At 48.0% G+C, this 20,812-nt stretch overlaps 1 protein-coding gene across 3 annotated transcripts in view; it reads left to right on the top strand.

The window, feature by feature from the left end:
* The window catches only part of rtn1a (reticulon 1a), a 50,450-nt gene extending 30,903 nt beyond the window's left edge, over positions 1-19,547 (top strand). Inside the window, exons 1-7 of one of the 3 annotated variants that reach the window (XM_064323661.1) lie at positions 8,185-8,388; positions 15,470-15,677; positions 15,806-15,944; positions 17,317-17,386; positions 18,046-18,092; positions 18,206-18,264; positions 18,623-19,547. In XM_064323661.1, coding sequence (XP_064179731.1) covers positions 8,328-8,388; positions 15,470-15,677; positions 15,806-15,944; positions 17,317-17,386; positions 18,046-18,092; positions 18,206-18,264; positions 18,623-18,665 — 627 coding nt within the window. In that variant the 5' untranslated portion in view covers positions 8,185-8,327 and the 3' untranslated portion in view covers positions 18,666-19,547. Of the gene's footprint in view, positions 1-8,184; positions 8,389-12,975; positions 13,108-15,469; positions 15,678-15,805; positions 15,945-17,316; positions 17,387-18,045; positions 18,093-18,205; positions 18,265-18,622 lie in introns of those variants that run through there. The other 2 variants (XM_064323659.1, XM_064323658.1) reach the window with 2 other exon arrangements.
* The last annotated feature ends 1,265 nt before the right edge of the window (positions 19,548-20,812 follow it).

Below are 20,812 nucleotides of genomic sequence, written 5' to 3'. Positions count from 1 at the left end.
CTTTTTCCACCGCACATCTTTCTCTCTCTGTCTGACTTCATCTCATCCACCTTAAATGGCTTCACCGTGTCACGTGACCGTGTCAGGTGGTCCCTTCGTTATCAGAGGATCAGGGTACGCAGAATATGGTGCAGGGTTTTAAGGGGCTAGGGAGAATAGCGTGACTGTGGCATCTACCTCAGTGTACAACACAAAATGCGGTCTCGCTGACCTCTGCCACACTGAGCTCTCTTGAGTTTCCACTCCTGCCTGTGTGTTAAACAGAGGAGCTCCAACAGGCACATCATAGTTGCCCATTCAATTAACACTGTATGACAGTGTGAACAACATCTTCTGTTTTTACAGCCTTCTTTGTTGGAGTTCCTTCCAGTGCTGACTTCCACACTTTGCCCAGAGTGTGTGCTCAAAGCACAGATCAGGTCTCCCAGTCATTCTATTAATAATGTTCTAGACCCAGTGCTGCTCAATCCAGTTCTTGGAGATCTACTGTCCTGTAGGTCTTCATTTCAACCCAAATTTTCCACACCTGATTCCACTGCTTAGCAGCTCAATGAGATCTCTAGGCTGTTGAATGAGGTGTGCTTTGTTAGGGTAGGAGTGAAAACCTGTAGGATGGTAGAGCTCCAGGAACAGGGTTGGGCAGCCCTGCCCTAGACCACAGAAGTTCCCTGTGGGTAACGTTCGGTCACTGATCACCGTCAACAGTTCAGCCCAGAAGCCAGGAAGCCGGTTAAATAACGCTGCTGCTTCCTGGCTGTTGCTTCTCGCCCTTGCGTTCAGAGATAATGGAGAACCCCGGCCACAGCATTCAGAGAGGCTTTAATGGCGGTTTCCTTTATCGCGGTATTCAAGCCTCACCCTAATGAGAGGAAATAACACGGGTGGCGTAATGGAACCGCTAAGTGTTCGGAGCGAACGCTAGCTGCGCGTGAACAGCCGAGAGCGCGTGTGGTGATCCGGGCCTCCTGTTTGCTCTGCGGAAGCCCTGTTGGGCTATCGCACAGGTAGCGAATTTATTGGCCGCCGTTCTCCTGTCCTGGATACACAATGGTGCGCTCAAGCCTATCTGTTTATCAAGTGCTCAATTGCCTCCAGGGAGGAGGTTATTGAAGGCACATTCACGTGTTGTTATCTTCACTGCGTGTGAAAGGGTGACTAAATAATAGGGTTGCACAGGAACGGGCGATGCAGCCATATAATGACAAGCATCTGCATTCATATTTAGAGGTCAGTATGAGGCATTAAAAGTGACTGTGCATTGAGTGCGCATCGTATGTGAGCGTGACTGAAGTCCTCGTCAGTATGTAACACAGGGAAAGTGCTTTGCAGTCTTCATGTTGTTTTGATGTAAACACGGATTACTTGATGGCTCTGTATGCAACACAAATATGTAAGTCATTTCGCGGAATGCCGTGATTCATTGTGGGTTTTGGGGCCACAGATCTGGTCTCTATTAATAACTTGCAAGAAGGTGTTGTCTCAGACGTGCCTTTTAATTATTCATAAAGGAAAAATGATATTTTCCATTTGAGACTTTAATATTGATAGGGAAGTTGATGTTCAAAACTGCTTAGTTTGCAATTTCTAGAGCCTTTGTTTGTCCCTCCGTGTAACCCGATATGCTTTATTTGTGTGAAAGGAAGAGAAGAGCAGGTCTTATCAGTGCTTCAGCCTTTTTCCCACAATGCTTCATCACAAACCCGCCTATGTCCCCTTAATCCTGCGGGAACACACCACCTCTGTACGTCACTTTGTTTCATATCTAACAGATCTAACAGCCCTAACAGCAATGTCCCTCTTCCCCTGCATGTGCAATTGCAGACATAGACTGTTCTGGGTTCGTGCATTATTTAATTTGTCTTTATGTTAACTTTTTTTTGTCATTAATTGCATGTAAAGCATTTAATTTAAGAAGGAAATAGTCAGAAAATGCATTTTGTTTTTGATCCCGTTTTTTCATTTTTGTGTTTATCGTCAGCTGAACAGATCACATGCAGTGTGTGGGTGTGGCTTCCTGCTGTTTGCACATTGCCTTGTGGTTTTTAAAAATGATTTTGCTATGTGTTATATCGACTGGATGAGGTAGGCACATGTAGTCTGATAGATGCAGGTACGTTTGTTAAAATTTGAATGAGATGTATTCATTGAGTTAGCAGCTTGTGTGTTTCTTGGTATATGCATTTTCAAGGCATTCCAGCCATTCGCTATCCGGAGAATTCCATAGGAAGTAGGACGTTTGTACATAGGAGCTGCACATTCTTGTTATTTGCTTCCCCCTAGTGTCGCGTTTTGGAATTACAGTCCAAATGGCGCTGTGCCTCTGTGAAGGGATTTAAAAGCTCAGGGGAGATGAAAGCTTAACGGCCTTGAAAACACATCTCATCAGCTCTCCTCATCAGTGCGCCGCCGTCCCCCAGCTTGGTGGGTGATTGACCGTTGTCTCAGTGACAGCGGTTGTATTTGTCTCTGTCTCCTTGTTTGTATTGATGATTTCAGTGTCGAGACCGGGCTGCTAAATGTGCCTCTGTATTGTTATTCATCTGGGAGAAGCAGTCGCACCGTTCCCTCTGGCTGTTATTAATACTCTCACAAGCAGGGCCAATGGGCTTTCCTGTTGCCCTCTGTCCTAGATAATGCCTCCAGCTGTTACTAATGTGGGAAGTCACTAAGTATTCAACGTACAAAGCCTGGAATTCCCATTTATGACGATCTTTTATGTGTCTGTAGGTTTTAATATTAAATGCAATGGAAGTTTTCAAATTTGATCATGCAACTGTGATACATTACTTGAAGATAGGTATTTAAGCCATGGGTACATATTGTTCTAGTTCATTTATCTAGTGTGTACAGATTTTTGAATTATGATTGATAAGTGTAATATTCTTTGCACTTGAAAACAATTGCAATATCAGAGCGGTAATGTTCATTTATAATTTATGATTTATTCATTTACGAATTTTCACATTCTAATACAAGTGAAAACGCCTTATTTTTAAATATTATTCAGTTATAGGGCGATCCAACTGCAGTGTTTGTATATGGCTGGTACAGGATTAAATTTAATTTATTGCACATTTTGTTCACTTCTCATTCAAATGTTTACTGTCATATTAAGTAAGACCTGTGAATCTATTTGCTTGACTTAATCAAATTATTAAATTATTAATGATCAAACGAATGTTTCTTTGTTCAGATAATTTAGTTTGATTAGTTACAGATATTCCAGGCTAGAAGTGAGGAACATTTTTCTATTGCAGTACTTACATAAGTCAATAAATATGTATGAAGGGTAACTGAATATTAAGTAAGTATGAAGGAGAAATATTCATAACATGCTTCACATCTGTTCTGGATCATTTTGAGAACAGAATCTTGTTATCAATTAACCATCTGTGAATCCCACTGGAAACGTGCAGACTGGAGGTGTGTTAGGCCTAGCCAAACCTGTTGTTTTGTGCTGTAGAGATTGAAGGTTCCGGAAAGCGGGAAAAACTGATTGTGTCTATTTGATGTTATACTTTATACCAGTAGAGGGCACACAGCACCACGGTCTTGAACCGGAGAGTCCATTTCTGTGCATTTGAACCAGCCTCTTGCACATCATCTCACTCGTCACAACGACTGCAAAGTATACCCAACATAAACTGTCTATCATTCATACTGAATCGTAATTATGTCTTTATCTTTATCAGAAGAAGGAACGTAATTCAATTAATCATAAGCTATTCCATATGCATTTCATAAACTCGACACCATGTTATTTGAATATTGTCTCGTACTTACATACGAGTGTGCTGAGTACGTGGAGATTTTGAGTCCTAAACGCTTGCTTTTGAAAGAGTGAAATAGATTATTGCAGAAGGAAAGTAAACCTGATGCCGTTTTGATGGACTAACACTGAGTATCAAACGCTGGGCAGCATTCAGGATTTGCGGTCTGTAACCTCTACGTGAATTTCAAATAAAAACACCTAAAACCTGCCGGACGTGTTAAAAGTTGCTGCGTGACGAAAATCGGTTTTGAACACTTTGAATCTGGAAGTTTAAAGGCGAGGCTTGCGTATCTAAGGATGAACATCAAAGCGGAGTGAAGAGTGTTTTGGTCTCTGTGTGAAAGTCAAGACAGCGATGAAACACCGCTTACGTGCGTACGCGCGAGGGGCGCGTAGGCGCAGAGAGTTCTGAGCGCGTCTGTTCTTGTGTTCACAGAAACGCGGGAGGGACTTGAAACGGCTCTTTTTTCGAAGCCCGTAGCGCCGCGCAAGTTGTCAACGTAAGATTAATTATTAAAGGAGCAGACCTTATGTCATTATTCTGATATGTATCTTTGCCCTTTAAAGCTCTCTTCCATATTCCTGCTTGGGAGTTTTAACAGCAATATACCCATTTTCTTTCTTTGCCTTTGAATTTATCCTTATGTCCAATATTCCACACTTTTTTTGTTATCTCAACCAGTCTTAAGAGTGATGCCGGTCTTGAATGTGATTTTAAAATGTCCCAAATGCTGAAAGGACAACAAAGCAAAGGACCCGTGTATGATGTCATGTTTTTAAGTTTTAAAGAAACATGAATAAAACCGAAGTTTTTGAATGCAGAGAATACCTGTGTAGTGTGTGCATTGTGCAGTCGGCTCATCTTCCCTGACTGCCTTTCATAGGGCCTTTTGCCTGATTTCTGCTGGCACCTTGCAGCATTCAGAATGCTCCAGCAGGGGGCAGTGTTCAATGAGCCACATAGGTCATTGATTATGTTGCTATTGCTGTGCTCCACGGCTTTTTAGGAAGACATACACGCTCATACATAGTCACTCAGTGCTACAGCATGCTGGAAAAACCACAGACTGTCCCATAGTTTCAGATCACACCCATTTCAACTCCTAGTGTTATCTAGAAGCAGCAGCTACTTCAGTGAGTCGTCTTTGTATGTTTTGGTTTTTTCTTGGCCAATGTGCTGTAATGGCGGCCTTTTGTGCTGAACAGACAGTTTTTAATCTGCAGTGAATCCCATCATAAATGAGCAGTCAAATTATTTAATGCAGTTATGCCACTGCTGGGACAGGACTGCGTATTTGTGTATGCAGGAGTGCAGCCGAAGAGGTGTGTGTGTGTGTGTGTGAGAGAGAGAGAGACAGAGAGAGAGAGAGAGAGGGACTGAACAGATCGGGCAGGAGCCCTAGCGCTCGCCTCCTCCGTGCAGCTCCTGCCACGGCCGTCGCCATGGAGACGGGGAGCGGGAGAGCAGGGGCTGACGTCTTGTGGCCTATTTGCCGTTGCCTTGGGAGAGCTCCCCCCAGGGCACAGCACGGGAGTGGGGGGGCTGGGGGGGGGGATTCCGACACAGAGACGACACCGCTGTCACTTCTCTGCCATCCCATAAACACCATAGTGCTGCACGGCTACACACAATCACACACATTACCTCACTCAAATACTCCATGTGACTCATCACATAAATACAATATTAAGCCATGCCCACTGTATTTGCCGAATGAATGTTTATCTGCTCCTGTCACACTTCTCATGCTTTCATATACTGGGAGGATCCTGTGTATGCAAACCTGGCGTTAACTGATTTCAGAGAGGGTTATGATTGAGTGCAGTACTGTTGATTAAACTGACTGCTCCTTTAGGTGGGCCTCAGTATGTAGCCTGTCGTTAAAAGCTAAATGAATCGCTAGAGAGCAAAATCACTTTTTCCCCAAATGCTGATGTGTGATTAGCCTACCTTCCCGAGACAGAGTGCAAGTGAACCTGCTTGGAGCCCCATCTGAGCAACCTCATCCGTTGCTATGGAAACCTCGCAGACAGCCGAGGTGTTTGCAGGGATCTGCTGCTGGACCGAGCCTCTGCACGTCTGTTTCCCTCTAACCGCCTCAGAGCACGCTCACTATATATAGCACAGCCATACAGCGCTCAGCACCCTGCTCACAGGACCTTTCTGGCTGCTTTGCATGTCATTTGCATAATATGCTAATACGCCCTCAGCGAATAGATCAAGGAGCTGTTGTGAGATCAGGTTTTAAGCAGGAAGCTGTGGCGGGGCAGGGAAATGGGAGCTGTATGTGGATTACATGAGCTCTGTTCATTTCCCCAGCCTGTGGTTAGCACGGTAGCGTACCGCGTTGCTGCCGGAACACCTTTGTGGTCACAGCTTACGGTGTGAAGTCTGCTGTGGGCCAAAGGAGCCCTCATAAATCCCTCATACATCATTATCTTTTGGCTGGTTATTCTCAGGGTGTAGTGCGGCTCATAAATATTCATGAGATATTTGAATTTGTGTTGAGGACTGGTGCAGAGTCAGCCCTGCTCAGGATAAATTAAGAGTGTCTGGCGTCTCTGCCAGGAAATGTTTCGTGACGAAGCACAATTAAAAATCAAACAGACTGCTTTGAAACGTTTTCAAACGGCGCTTTATGCTTTACGTGTGTTCGAGGAATTACATGGCAGTTATCGACTGAGCAAGAAAGGTTATCAGCCGGTGGAAATGGATTGGGCCTTTCTGTACAGTTTGTGCTATACGTATGTACCCCAGGCAGGTTATGTCACATGAAGTTTTTGCATAGTTTATGACCTTGCCTATGGGACGCACTGTACGTTCCCACGGAAAGCCTCCATTTATGTAATGCTGCTACAGCAGCAGCAAAGACCTCCGATGTAGCTTTTGTCATGGGGGGAGCTTCCGCAGTCTGGAAGCTCTTCCGATGGCAGGCAGAGCCAGTTCATACTGATTCAGCATTACTATTAATTGGGTCTGGGTTCAGTGGTGTGTGGTTCATTGTGTGTGAAATACCTGTATGTTAAAGGCGAGCAGTATGTTTGCTTTGAACAAAGGGATTTTGAGGGCCTGTGCTGTGTGAATCGTGCCACTGGGTTGTGAGAGAGAGAGGGAGAGAGGGGGGAGGGTGGTGAGGTGTGTATAGAGAACTTTCAAATATTGAATATGTGAAGAGCTAACCTCCCTCACACGTATTCCCTATCCAGCTCCGCACCCTTTCATCCAGTCCCCCTGCCTAGCTAAGCTCCCCCTCCCCCTTCATCAAGTAACAGCTGATTGTTGATTAGAAGTGACCCCCACACTGAGTCAATACAGACTTATTGAGGTTAGTTATGGGTCTCCTGATGGGGGCATCGACGATGTCACTGTGGATGTTCCTCTCTGGTGGAGAAAATGTTTTTGACTTCGTATTTTGACTGTATTGTTACCATTGAAACGGGTGGCTGGAGACACCTATGCTGGAGCCAATCGTACTAGCGCTAGTGAGCAGCGTCTGTCAACAAGACAAGGAAGTGAGCTTCAAAAACGCAGCCCGGTTTTGGCCGCATGGGTGGAGCTATCTCACTGTGATGTCATAGTCAGTCACTGTTGTGACTCCACCATGTGTTTCCCAGTCAGGCTGGAGGGCCCATACGTTCACATGGTCCTGGGGCTGTCTGTACCTCTAAAACAGAAACGGTGTAGGTCATGTGGGAATGTACTGTACCTGTACTAAGGAACTGTGTACCATATCTGATACACAAATGGCCAGCAGTTACTATACCAAGCTGTATTCAGGATGATTCATCACTTTGTTGTCATATTTTGGATACTGACTTTAAAGCTGTGATTGATTTCTTAAAATGATGTGGTGTTGCTAGGGCAGAATTTCCTTTGGCAAGTATATTCTGTCAGAACTGTTGAAATCGAACGTTATTTGATAACAGAAGGCCTGTGGACAGTTTCACTAAAACAGACAATGGAGATGATTGCATTTGCTGCAAGCTTTAAGTAGCCCTTCGAGGTTAGAAGTAATATCAGGGCTAAAAAATAAAAAAAGGAGGCGAGACCAGTATAAACAGAAAGATGTGACTGTGCATCTCTCTGTCTGTACTGGAGAGGGGGCTGCTTAACCCTTTCACTGCCGCCCTCCTCCCAGCGCTCTGCTCAGACGCGTGGGCGGGGCCAGGACTCTTAGTGTGAAACCGCCGCCCGCGTCTCCTTTCAAGAAAGAAGCTCTCCCCCCGCGAGCCCCCTCCCCACACCCACCCGCCGCAGCGGAGACCGCAGTGTTTACGGTGCGCTCTGCCCCCCCCCCCCCGCGTCTGCGCTCTTCTCTCTCTCTCGCTCCCTCCCATCCTCTCTCGCTCCCTCCCTCCCTCCCTCTCTCTCTCTCTCTCCCTCCCTCCCTCTCGGCGGCGGTGCGTTTATAGCGTCAGTGCGCTGGGCGATTCGGCAGCGGCGGCCCCCCTCTCTGCCCCTTCCTGTCGGGATGCCCGTGTGAGCGAAGCGGTCGCTCAGCAGACGATTCGGCGATTCCCTCCTCTCTCCTCTCCTCTCCTCTCGCGCCCCAGCATGCAGCCCGCCGCCGAGCCCGCCAAGATGGAGTGCTTCTGGAGCAGCTGGAAAGGCCAGGGTACTCTGCGTGCGTGCGTGTGCGTGTGCGTGTGTGTGTATGTGCGTGTGTGCGTGTGTGTGGGGGGGGATTAACAGTGGTGAGGGGCGGCCGCGATCCATTCCCACACTCGGGAGACGCGCGCAGCGTGTGTCTGTGAGATATGGAGCGATGCGCGTTGTTGTTATTGTCAGTGCCCCCCCCCCCCTCCTCCTCCTGCTAGTTCTCTGCTGGCGGACTGGAAGCTGGGATGCTCGTTGCCATGGCGTCAGGGCTTAGCTGCGCTACGTTTGCCAGAGAGACGGAGGACCGGGACACGCCCATCCTGCTATACGCACACCGTGTGAGCAGCATCAGGCTCACAGGGCGGAGAACACATTCACAGCTGAGTTAGTGAGGGGTCAGCGGTGGTGAAATACCAAACCCCTGCACGCAGCGGGGTGTGGCTGGCTTCTTACAGGCACCTGGAGCGCTGGCTCAATGGCCAGGATGTGTGCGTGTGTGCGCGTGTGCGTGTGTGTGTGTGTGCGTGTGTGTGTGTGTGTGTGCATGTGCATGTGTGCTGCGCTACATCATTCAGTGCACAGGCAGCAGGGTAGGCTACGGCTGTGTTTACCTCTCGTCTGCGCAGACAGCCAGGAGCTGCGCAGCCACGAGTGCACTAGAACGTTCCAGAGATTGCAACATGCGCAGATCTCTTCATTCTTCGCATAGCAACATCATCATCGTTTCTGTGTGTTTGTGTGTGTGTGTATGTGTGCATCCCTGCAACCTCTTGAAAAAAATTGATTTGTTAATAAACCTCTCTTGTTGTCAGTGGTTTTTTTGGGCTGTTGGATCTTGGCTCGTCCTGTATGCGCTGTTAAATTGCAGGGATTTGTAAAGCTTTGTCTGTCAGCTGTCAGTCGCATTGTTTGTGCTTATCTGCGTCCCTCATTCTCACTGCTGTCTGTCTCGTTAGCTGTAGGCTAGCAGGTGGGCTAATGTTTCCCTCCATGCTGAGCTCTAAGTGGGTCACAGTGATTTCTGTTCTGTTTTGTCTCTCTCAGTATGATACAGAGCAGTGTATTTCACACAGGCTGCTCTTACACCATTTATTAGGAGTCTCTGTGGTTCTGTATGTTTTCAGGGGTAATGTTTGGGTCCGGGGTGGCTGTGTTTAGAGGGGCTGCGTGTTTCTGTGTTTTTCATCATCCTCGCATGCGGGAAAAGGCTTGATTGGCCGTAACTATGGCAACACGGCGCCCGTGTTTGGGTCTCTGAGGGCAGGGTCTGCGTTCGGCTCTTCGTATGGACGCGATATTCCGCACCTCTCGGGCTTGCGGGTGTGTCGCTGCGTGTGGCGCATGCAGCGGTGTGTGTGTGTGATTTTACGGGTCATTGCGTCCCTCAAGTGCAGGGTGTGGGGGCGCAGTATCAGTGTGTGGCGAGTGCTGAGCTGCGTGTGACGTTTTGTGTCTCGGTTTGTGTGTGGCACTGCGTCTGTCAGTCTTGTGTGTGTAGTGCTGTGTGTGTAGCGTTTGTGTAGGCTAGCATTGAGAAGATGACATCTCGATATTCACAGGTGTTGCACATGTACAATCTGAAGAGGCACAGAAGACTTGAGTAGAGCTTGCTTGTTTGTCTAAAAAAGAATTTGGGAAGAGGGATCCATCTTGAGGCAGTGGGAAAATATTCCCAACTACTGTAGATTTCTTATTTAACGCTTACAGGGTATTCTGCATTTCTTATATTACAGTATTCTTATGTTTCACAGATGGTAATAAAAACATTGAAGAGTAAACAGATACACATTTAGATCTTTTTACATCTAATTCAAAGCTGTTTTCACTCATTCAGTGGTATCTGTGAGTCGTGTTCACTGCTAAATGCTCAAACACTTTGCCCACTGTGGCCTGCAGTTTGGTTTGGGGTTATGATAATTATTGTTGCGTAACAGTCATGATGAAAAGGCCAGTTTATGTAATTAATACTGGCCTCACTGCTGGCCTGGTTTGTAATCACAAGTACACTTAGAGTGTTGAACTATCACTAATTAACATTCTGCTGTGGCGGCAGCTTCCTGTGTGTGCCAATTCAATTTCCTGTTGGGGCTTGCTGTGTGAGAGTAATCAGACAGACTCGTGCCACCTGTTAGCGGCAGTCTGACAGCAACCTTGTACTTAATTAGGTACGAGAGACATATTGTAGGAAACCTTGTAAGGTCAATTCCTATAGAGCTGACACAGCGTCTGATCTGGCTGTCTACCCATCACTGAATATTGAATTTGACTGAAAAACCAATAGCCATCAGGGCTGAAAATCGACATTATATGATTCCTATTCCTACATTGTTAAAATCAAGTGTTATTCTGAAATATACAGAGTATGACTGCATAAATTTTAAGCAGATCAAGAAACAAACTACCAAACATTCAAAAACCAGATTAGTCCGGTTTTCTTGTGATAGGCTGAATTTGATAAGTCTACAGGGATTTTTTAGTTTTAGTTCATAGTTCTGGTTCATAGTTTTTATTTACCCAGACGGTCTTTTTGTGTGGTGAAGGATATTTGTGAAAGCATTGAATAAAACTGAAATAATATTAAAAAACTAAAAACAAAAAAGTGAACACCTTTTAGCGTTTCAGCTGCGTTTGCCTGAATCACGGTCTCTGGCTCTCCGCTCTGGCCTGCGGTCGTCTTGCTGATGACCGCAGTGAAGGGACCACTCTGCGTGGTATTGATCAGCCTCCCGCTCCTGCTCACTCAGCAGGGTGGTGACACATACCCCCCCCGTCAGCCCAGTAACAGCCCCACGGCACAGGCTGCCTCTAGAGAAACCATCCATCGGAATCCATCTTACAAAACATATTCAGCCTGCACTGTAATGACTTCACTTGAGGGAAATGGGATGGGATCTTTGGATCACACAGGTGTCGATGGCGACACAGGTTGCCATGGTGAATGGTCTCAGTGGTATTAACGTTATTATGATTAAATGAATTTACTGGCCACACGTCTGAGCGCATTATTTCTCTATTCATTTGCATTGCTCATGACACAATGGGGCTCTTTCCCGGAGGAGTGATGCTATGCTGATTAAGAGCTGACACGGTAGCCATTTTGATTACGGACTGACGCGTGAATAAAAGGCACTACTATCACTGTCATGAGAACCCAGTCATCACTGTTAGCCTCTCCTGGCAGGCTGAAGCTCTGCAGTCCTCCAGCGGCGCTCGGTGCCCTCTTCCTCAGTGATGAGCACGCTCTGACCTCACTGTGATGTCATACCCCCGATACCCCCTTAGCGTCCGCAGTGGGCTTGAGCCGAACCTGCTCTGCTCCTGATTCTCCGAGGAGCCGAGGGTATTTCCCACAGTGTTTGCAAACGACCCCTCCTTCCCAAGCTACCGAGCGCCCGGGAGGCCTGTGACCCGAGCGGAGGGCCCTGCCGCAGTCTGTGGGAATGTAACTGACGAGACTGACCGAGCGGAGGGCCCTGCCGCAGTCTGTGTGAATGTAACTGACGAGACTGACTGACGGGAGTGTGATGTCACTCGTCTGGCGCCTGGCTGCGCTGTGCTGAACATGGGGTGAAATGGCACGGCCGATATCCTTTAAACACCCTCACGAAACCACTGCTTTTACATCTTCCCTCAGGTCGATAAGTTGAGTTCTGATATGTTTTTATGTTAGTCCTACTTCTCACTTTATGATGGAAATTCAGTTTCTGTTCCAGGGGACGAGAAATGCTTTTTTTATTGAAAGTGTGAAGCCATTGCTTTTATGAGGTGAATGGGGACTTCCTTACAGCCTGCTTTCTTTTTAGTTTCTCCCTGTATGTTGCCGACACTGAAATGAATGGCTTTGTATACAATCGCCATTCAATCTGCTACAGCCCAAGGGCTTTTCGTCACTGCTGTGTTTTGAATAAATTCACGGAGGAGCGCTGATGGAGTGTCATGTTTAAGCTGTGTTCAGAGGGATGCGTTTCCTCTGTATACAGTAAGCCGAGACTCGGGCCAGCTGTGTTTGTGCTGAATCGGCGCTTTGTCCCTCGTTTGAAAGTGAAAAGGGCGGTTGTGCTCCTCCATCCCCGGATCGAGTGGACGGCTGAATCTGCCTCTTTGAGGAAGGTAGAGCTCTCTGCCATGTCGTGAGTGGAGAGAGTGAGAGCGCCGTATCTATGGTAACCGCATTAGGCTCTCGCGGCTGTGCTGTAGACTCTAGTTCTGTAGAGCGGCTGCAGACTTCTGCCCGCACTCTGTATGTCTGGCTCTTAGTTTGGCTCATAATATGAGCTCCCAGCTGTGATGTAATGAAGATGTTTTGATCTAATTTGTTGTACGGTTTGGCTATGTTTTACTGGTGACAGTGCTTTGCACAGATGTTCCGAGGTTTTACAGGCTGTGGGAAAAAGCGTCAAGTTAAAAAAGTGTGTCTCCGATCAGGGTGTGTGAAAGCAGCCTGTGCTCTGTGTGAAGAGCGCCTTCCCAATCGCAGCTGCGCGCGGTGGCGCCTGCGTCTTTAAACCCCAGATAAAGGAGCGCACTGAGCATGTGCGAGCGGGCGAGCGAGCGAGAGCCGGGTCTCTCTCCAACTTTCTGGCAGCCGTCCCCCAGCACGGCGCTGATTAGCCAATGCCTGCTTGACGGCGGCCCCTCCCACCCCAGCCCACAGACGAGGGGGGGGGACTCCCCCTCCGGCGCTTTCCTTTGTGTGAAGCGCAGCAGCCGCGTCTATCAGCCATGGGAGCCGCAGGTCAGTACGCTCTCCTCCCCGCTCCGCGCTCTCTCCGCCTTCGCCGGGCTAGCGCCCCGCACGCTAGCGCCGTCCCCGCCGCGCGACGCGTAGCTCTTCGGCAGATGAAGGTAGGCTCGGGGAGAGGCTGGCTAGCGGGCGATTTTGCGCCGCCGCGTCGCTGATGGGCCGGTCGGTGGCGAGCAGGGCAACATGCGGCCGCGGTTCGGGTTTTTTTCCGGCCGCTTGCCGTGGGGGGAGCGGGCGCCGGGCGCTGCCCTGCGGGCTCTTGGCATCCCGTCGGAGGAGGGTGAATGAGAAGAGGGCCGCTATCGGCCCCCACGCGCAGCTCCGCGACTAAAATTAGAGCGGGCTGGGGGACACAGGGGAAGGCAGCTAGTGACCCGTTTGTGTTCTCACTCAGGCGGCTGGAACTGTGTTCAGCATGCGCTCCACGCGCACTTAGGGATGTGGAGTAAGGCTGTGCTCATCCGTTACTCCTCGTTGCCGTAGAAAGGTGGGTCAGTCTTTTTTTTTCTCCTGCGCACAGCTGGTTCACATGGCAACGCGCCTGCATCTCTCGCCGGTTCCTTCCCGCTGACACAAAGAGCAGGTGGGTGGGTGTAGAGCTCGGATCAGATGGAGCTGGGAGACTCAGGTGCTACAGTGAGTTCTGTTTCCCGTCATCTTTCATTCCAGAATCTCTCAGTGTCTTGATTCTTTCAGCACTTAGCTTGGGTTTTTACCTTTGGTAGATGTTAGTTATACAGCAATATCAGTGCCTGGAACATGTATTGATTTCTTTGTTGAGTCGCTGTGTATTAGATCTTTTTTTTGTCAGCGAGCGTGAGAGTAGGCACCTGCGGAGGAACGTGTAGAGGGTCGAGAGTTTCGTCTCTTCTCAGCGTGTCAGGCAGGAGAAGAGCCCACCCGTGTTGCGTGTTCTTCCTCAGATTTGCGTAAAAGCGGGCGGTCTCTGAATAATTCAGCGTGTGACGCGTAAAGAGCGTGTTTCGGGCAGAGGGCTCGGCTCAGACGCAGAGCAGAGCAGAACTCAGAAGAGCTGCCTCGCTGTGAAGACGCAGAGCACGGAATATTCGTGAGGTGCTTGGCAAAGTTTACTCTCAATTCAGTGTTTGGACAAATACAGTTAGACTCGAATGGTCACTAATAGCAAACGCACTGCTTCTTGACCCGGCTATAAGAATAGAGAAAACTGGCACTTGCTGAGTTGCTAAATAAATGCTTCCCTGAATGGGTGCTGATGGGATAGCTGCTGGAGGATTCAGCAGAATAAGGGTATTGTTTTGAGTTAGTTTTTTTAGGAATTAGCTCATTGTCTTTCTGTAATGGTGCTAAGAGGAATCGCTGTACACTGTCTTGGATTCTCTGACCACCCACCAGTCAAATTAACTTGTCCCACAGCCTGCCTGTGGTCACAGTGGAACGCTGTAGACACCTGGCTCAGGTAAACCCCAGGCCTCTCTGCGCTGTAATCTGGGCCTGCTGATAGCGAGTCTATTTCTGTTGTCCTTTCCAGCGGGCCAGTCGGCTCAATGATTAATCCAGCGCCGCGACCGTGTGGTGCAGTACAGGGATGTACACGTACGCGTACGCTACTGGACCAGGACGCCGCGGTCTCCAGCGTGTGACCGCACCATGTGCCTCCGCCTCCGCCGCCGCCGCCGCCGTGGAGAGATAAACTCTTCACAAAGGTTTCGGCGACGGCTTCGTCGCGCCAGCCAGCGCGTTCGGGCCCGACGCTCAAAATAGCTTCTGACAGACTTGAAACGACTCGCCGTCGATGCAAATGTCACTCACGCTGAGCTGGCTTTGAAACGAGGGCCCGGCTGGCTGCGGCTCCCTCGGCCTATCCAGCGCTTTAGGGAGAAGTGACGGGCGCTCGCCGTGAGGAATGTGCGCTAAGCCAGGTTTTTGGCACGGTTCTCCGCACTAAAGAGGATTCATTGAATGCGAGGTTCAGACAAAATGGTGCGAGCGCTTTAGAGCGAGCGGATTATATAAAAAGGACGGGTTAGCCGGGTACCCACTTAAAAACGTCGAGACTCGTTGAAATAGTGCCTGTGAGTAATCTGTTCACAGCAAGGGCGGAAACTGAACGATTCAGACATTGAACCGCAGCCTCCGAGGTCAGTATTCGCGGTCTGTGTTGGGTCATGGATTGGCGCAGGTATATTTGACTGCCTTTAAAGCTGCTGAATCACCTGCCTTTAGGCTGGTCTCAGCACTGGTGCCAAATGCTCCTGAAGGCAGGACCCTGAAATGGTTCAGCGTGCAGCTCGAACCCGCAGCCCTGTGCCTTGGCCCAGCCGCAGTGTAGCCCTGGCCCTGACGCCCCGCTCCCTCCCCCTGTGTCCCGCAGCCATGGACCTGCTGTACTGGAGGGACGTGAAGCAGACGGGCGTGCTGTTCGGCAGCGTGCTGCTGCTCCTCTTCTCGCTCACGCAGTTCAGCGTGGTCAGCGTGGCGGCCTACCTGGCCCTGGCCGCGCTCTCCGCCACCATCAGCTTCCGCATCTACAAGTCCGTCCTGCAGGCCGTGCAGAAGACCGACGAGGGACACCCCTTCAAGTGAGTGCCGGGGGGGCGGGGGGGTCAGTGGGGAGGGGGCGGGGCCGCGTGGGATGGGGCGGGGCTGCTGGGGAGGGGGCGGGGTCATGGGCGGAGCTTGGTGTAACCTCCCCTGTGCTCCTGTGCAGGTCCTACCTGGATATGGAGATTTCTCTGTCTCATGACCAGATCCAGAAGTACGCAGACAGCGCCCAGCTCTATGCCAACACCACCCTGAAGGAGCTCCGCAGGCTCTTCCTGGTGCAGGACCTGGTGGACTCACTAAAGGTGAACCGCACGGGCAGCAGACGCTTTACACTGCCCTCTGCACATTTATACAGTATACACTAACATCCACACAGTCGCTAAACACACTTCAGATGAGTCCCTTTAAATACATCAGTATACATACCTCTATACACAATGATCAAACACTGCCAAGTACCCTCTATCCAATCAATACATAGCCTTTATAAACCCTACACATCAGTATAAAAGTTTCCATGCACCCAATGTACATAATGACTGTATGGCTATCCAAGCAAAGTGTCATGCTGGCAGACTAGTATTAAACTTGAGTGGTGGTGATGTGACATTCACGGAATGCGACCATTTGCTGTAGTTTAAATATAGAAACTTCTTAGCAATTTACTTTATTAAAGCACATAACAGCTTCGAAATTCACATTTGAGATATTAGTAGTCGTAAAACACATTAGTTAACTTACATTTGCAGTTCTTAAAATATATCTATATCACTTAAAATAATCCTCGTTATCTGTGTGCCAGCAATTCAAGGGCAGTGTTTATTTGAAGGATGTGTTGACCACTTCATATCCACAGTTAATGTCACTGTGACAACAGCCTCTAAAAATAACATGTCTAGGGTGTCAGCTTCTTCCACAAAGAGATGTGGTTTTTTTGTCCGTGTTTGAATCATGAGAAAGATACAATGCATTTTATCATTTAAACATAAACAACCACATCCGGAACATTGTGTGGTACAGGCCAACAATCCACTTGGATTTGGTTATTGGTTCATATCTGGAAATTGCATATCTGGTCTTCAGATGCTCAAGGTAATGCGACATTGAAAACTCTTATCTTGTTTATGTGTACAGATCAAAAGTGATGTGGCTCCAGCGTGGTACACACTGCTGTTCTCTTACAGGTCACTGTGGTATTGTTTCTGCAGGAGCCTAATACTCCCACCAGAATTCTCTTTTCGTTTTGCTCGGCCTATTCCTTGCCTATATTTTCATAGGCTATGCTTTCTGACAAACAAACACAATGGTAGGCACATAACCACCATGTGATACACTAGTAGCAGACTGCTGAGTTCCCACTGTAGCCTGTGTCCATGGGAAGGCTGGTGGACTCTGGTCCAGAGAGTCAAATTACAGCTTTACTGAGTTTACACATACAAATAAGCACTTCCTACCCGGCATGCAGAGCCATACTGCACCAACCTGTGCACTGACATTCATGTATGCCATACATTTAACTGCAGGGAAAGGATTTAACACACGTTTAAAAATCCCAATATTCTCACAATATGCCATCGTTGCACATCTGCTGTAAGACGTTCCTCCCCTTAGCTGTGGTACAGTATCTCTGTAGTCAGTGGTGTGACCTTCTGAGCGCGCTGTCCTGTGTTTCAGTTTGCAGTGCTGATGTGGCTGCTGACGTATGTGGGGGCTCTCTTCAACGGCCTGACGCTGCTCATTCTGGGTGAGGAACCTCCGTCTCAGTGACAAAATACGTGCGTCCTGTCTCTTCTCCTCGCACTAAGCACATCGTATCTATTTAGGTTTAGATTATTTACTGAACACAATCTTTTCCTGGGTGATTTCACTGAGTACCAAAGATACATTGGTAGGCCTCCATCTAGGAACTGAACCTTGAACTGAGTCTTCTCTCTGCAATCTCAGTCTCTTAATCTGCGCACCACATTTACACACCTGCGCTACTGTCCAGATTGCAGTTTCAGATATGCCACGTGTCAGAGTCTGAACACCCCTCTCCCGCTCGTGTCACAAGCAGAGCTGCGGCTCAGATTCCACACAGCACTCTCTGTCCCGTCCACTTCACACTCCAGTCCCGCTGTCGCTCGGCCCGACTGCGCGAGCCCTCCTCCTGATTAGCGCCGAGCGCTATCTTAAGTACACAGCCCGAGGTTCCACTGCGGGAGCTGTGGGGCCAATGATTAACCCTCAGACCCAGACAGGGCTCAGCACCCAGTGTCCCAGCCACAGTGCCCTTCAAGCCATGTGGCCAGCCACCTCCCCCCTCACAACGAGCGTGATCAGCGTTAAGGGTTCGGAAACATGGTCCAGTCGGCATGTGAAGGGTTAACACTCAGAACGCAGTAATGTGTGCTCTCTCCCCAGCTGTGGTGTCCATGTTCACGATGCCCGTCGTCTACGAGAAATACCAGGTATGGATTCGCTGATGTACAGTACTCTGTCTGCCCCTGGTTCTCCATTGCAGCTGTGCAGCTTTAAAAATAACGCACTGATATTGACGCCAGACCCTTACCTGTCACTGCAGGCGCAGATTGACCAGTACCTGGGACTAATAAGGACCCACGTCAATTCCGTGGTGGGAAAGTAAGTTCTGCCTGCAGCTTTTCATAAAACTACAGCAGTGCCGTACAGCTGAGACATTACGCAAGTGGAGGTTTCACTGATTCACTGCACTGATTGAAGCTTCACTAATTAAGCCCTTTTACATAATGACTTAAACTCAGGCAATCTCAAAGTGTAATTAGTAGCTGTAGATCACTACAGTTTTTATTATACCAAGCTTAAGTCTACTCATTTCACTGAACAAGACATTTGTTTTCAATTGTGAGTTTCCTGCTTATTCATTTTCTTTTGGGATAAGGTGCATTTCCACAGTTTTCAAAGCTGGTTTTTAAAAAAAGACTAATCTCAGCAGTTAACCGTTGCATGTGTGGTCTGACAGGATCCAGGCGAAGATCCCTGGAGCCAAGCGGAAGGCGGAATAGGCCAGGCCCAGCGGAGGGGCCTACGGGCCCCGGGCCCCGGGCCCCGCACTGGCACAGAGGGACGAGGGCCGGAGGGCCCGCAGCATTACCGGAGCGTAGCACTATCTGTCAGCACCGTGGTGTTCCAAACTAAAAGCCGCTCAAGCACTGGAGAAGCCCCCACCCAAGCTGTCTCGATAACTGTAGAGTAACCTCGCTTGTCACACACATCAGGCACTAACGTCTAGTGAAAAGATTTAATAACAAAAAAAAACAAAAAAAGAACAAGATAACTAGATGTGTTTTTTGTGTTGCTTCTTAAATGCATGAAGTAAAGACTCTTGAGTAATATTTGATAAATTTTAAGTGTTTTTTTTCCCGCTACTTTTTCCAGCCATGCCGATGACTGTAAACGTCGCATAGCAGCTTCTCCAGCTTTAGTGCTCCGCTTCCATAGTTACGACTGCTTCATGTCACTGGGTGGCGGGTGGGGCTTCTCTTTTCTGTGTCTGTATGTGCGTGTGTGTGTGTGTATATATATATATATATATGCATATGTATATACATACACACATACATATATCAGATAGACTTGTGGACTAATGTTTTTGGTGTTTTCCAGCACAAATAATTAAACAATGTACTTAATAGGTATGATTACTGTAGCATTTGGTTTTGTATAACTATAAGGAACTACACAAACTCTTGTTTATAGGTACTGTTGTTGAACTACTAAAAAAAAAAAAAAAAAAACAAAGAAAAAGAGAGGGGAAAAAGAATCTCTGGAGGGAGACTGCCAGCTTGTCCAACTTTGTACTGTTCAATGTAGTTCTTAGTCCTGGACTCTATTTGCACTTATGATGTACTCATTAATGAATGCAAAAATAAATGTTCCTAAATGTATGCCCCACCCATTTTTATTTTATTCCCATCAATGGAAGTGAATGAAACTGTAAATAGGGCTTGCTAGACTGCTACACAGTATCCACCAGTCTCCAAGCCGTCAGCAGAGATATGCATCATGGGAAATGCAGGCAGTCTGCAGTGAATGGTCTTGAGTGCCCTCTTCTCAAATGTCAAGCTTTCTGAAAGGTGTTAAATGTTAAGTAAGGATGTGCAATGACACTGGGACAGTCTCAGGACACTGGGAATGACAGTCTATTTATAGTCACATTAATGTTCTCTGGGGTAGGAATCCTTGGTCATCAGTGTCAACAATACTTTAGGGGACTTGGCGTCAGCCTGAAGATGGGTTTACCCCTGTCATGGATCACTGTCAGTCGCCTGCCAAATGAAATTGCACACAATTGGCATGTGACAGGTGGAAGCAATGTGTGTGTCAGCTTCATTGCGCAAAGGTTAGAGCAGTCTGATTAGCAATCAATCTAGTCATTTCAGACCAAGGTTTTGTGAAATTGTTTTTATGGAGCATTATGACCGTATATTATGGCCATGAAGGTTGCTATAGCATTCTTATAGCATAAAAACCAAATCAGACGGTGTCATTGAGCAGATGTTAAGTAGTTATTTCAAGTAGGGCTGAGTGATAAACCGTGATAACCAAATTGTTTTAGCGCAATCACAATCATTGCCATTGATTGGTGATTGGCTGAATACTGATTAGCTTTCATATCAGCACCCAATAGATGAGTGTTAATGGATACAAGTGATGTTTTTTGTTCTCCACTGGAAGCATTTCAAATAAGCAATAACACAGGAAATCAGGAAGGGGCCAATTAATCTTTCATGGTACTGTATGAAAAAAAAAGAAAGCACATACGCCATGTGGAGGTCATGATGTCTATTGTGCTGAAAACAATACTTGATTGATACTCAAACCCAGAGATGTCAAACCGACAGCACATGGGCCCAGTCCAATGTGATGCAGCATCCATCTGTGTCTGTAACAGACTACTTCTGCAGGCTTTTCAGTTGTCAGACGAGCATCATAGCTTCTAAAAGCCAAGGCGGCGGTCAGAAACTGAGGCAGCGCTCTGATAGGAATGAGCAGCCCTGCGTTTCTAAAACACTGTACCTGACTGTGACGGGACCCTAATCTCCAACGTGCCGGCTCAGTGCGTGGCGTGGGGCTCGCTTCGGCCCGGTGGAGGGACAGGTGGCCGGGACACGGTGTTCCCGGGAGAGAAGCCAGTGCTGCTCTGCTCTCC

Source organism: Anguilla rostrata, chromosome 1 (assembly GCF_018555375.3).
Source record: "Anguilla rostrata isolate EN2019 chromosome 1, ASM1855537v3, whole genome shotgun sequence".
NCBI lineage: Eukaryota > Metazoa > Chordata > Actinopteri > Anguilliformes > Anguillidae > Anguilla > Anguilla rostrata.
The sequence above is the reverse complement of the archived record's forward strand: the minus strand, read 5'-3'. Positions and strand labels throughout refer to the sequence as shown.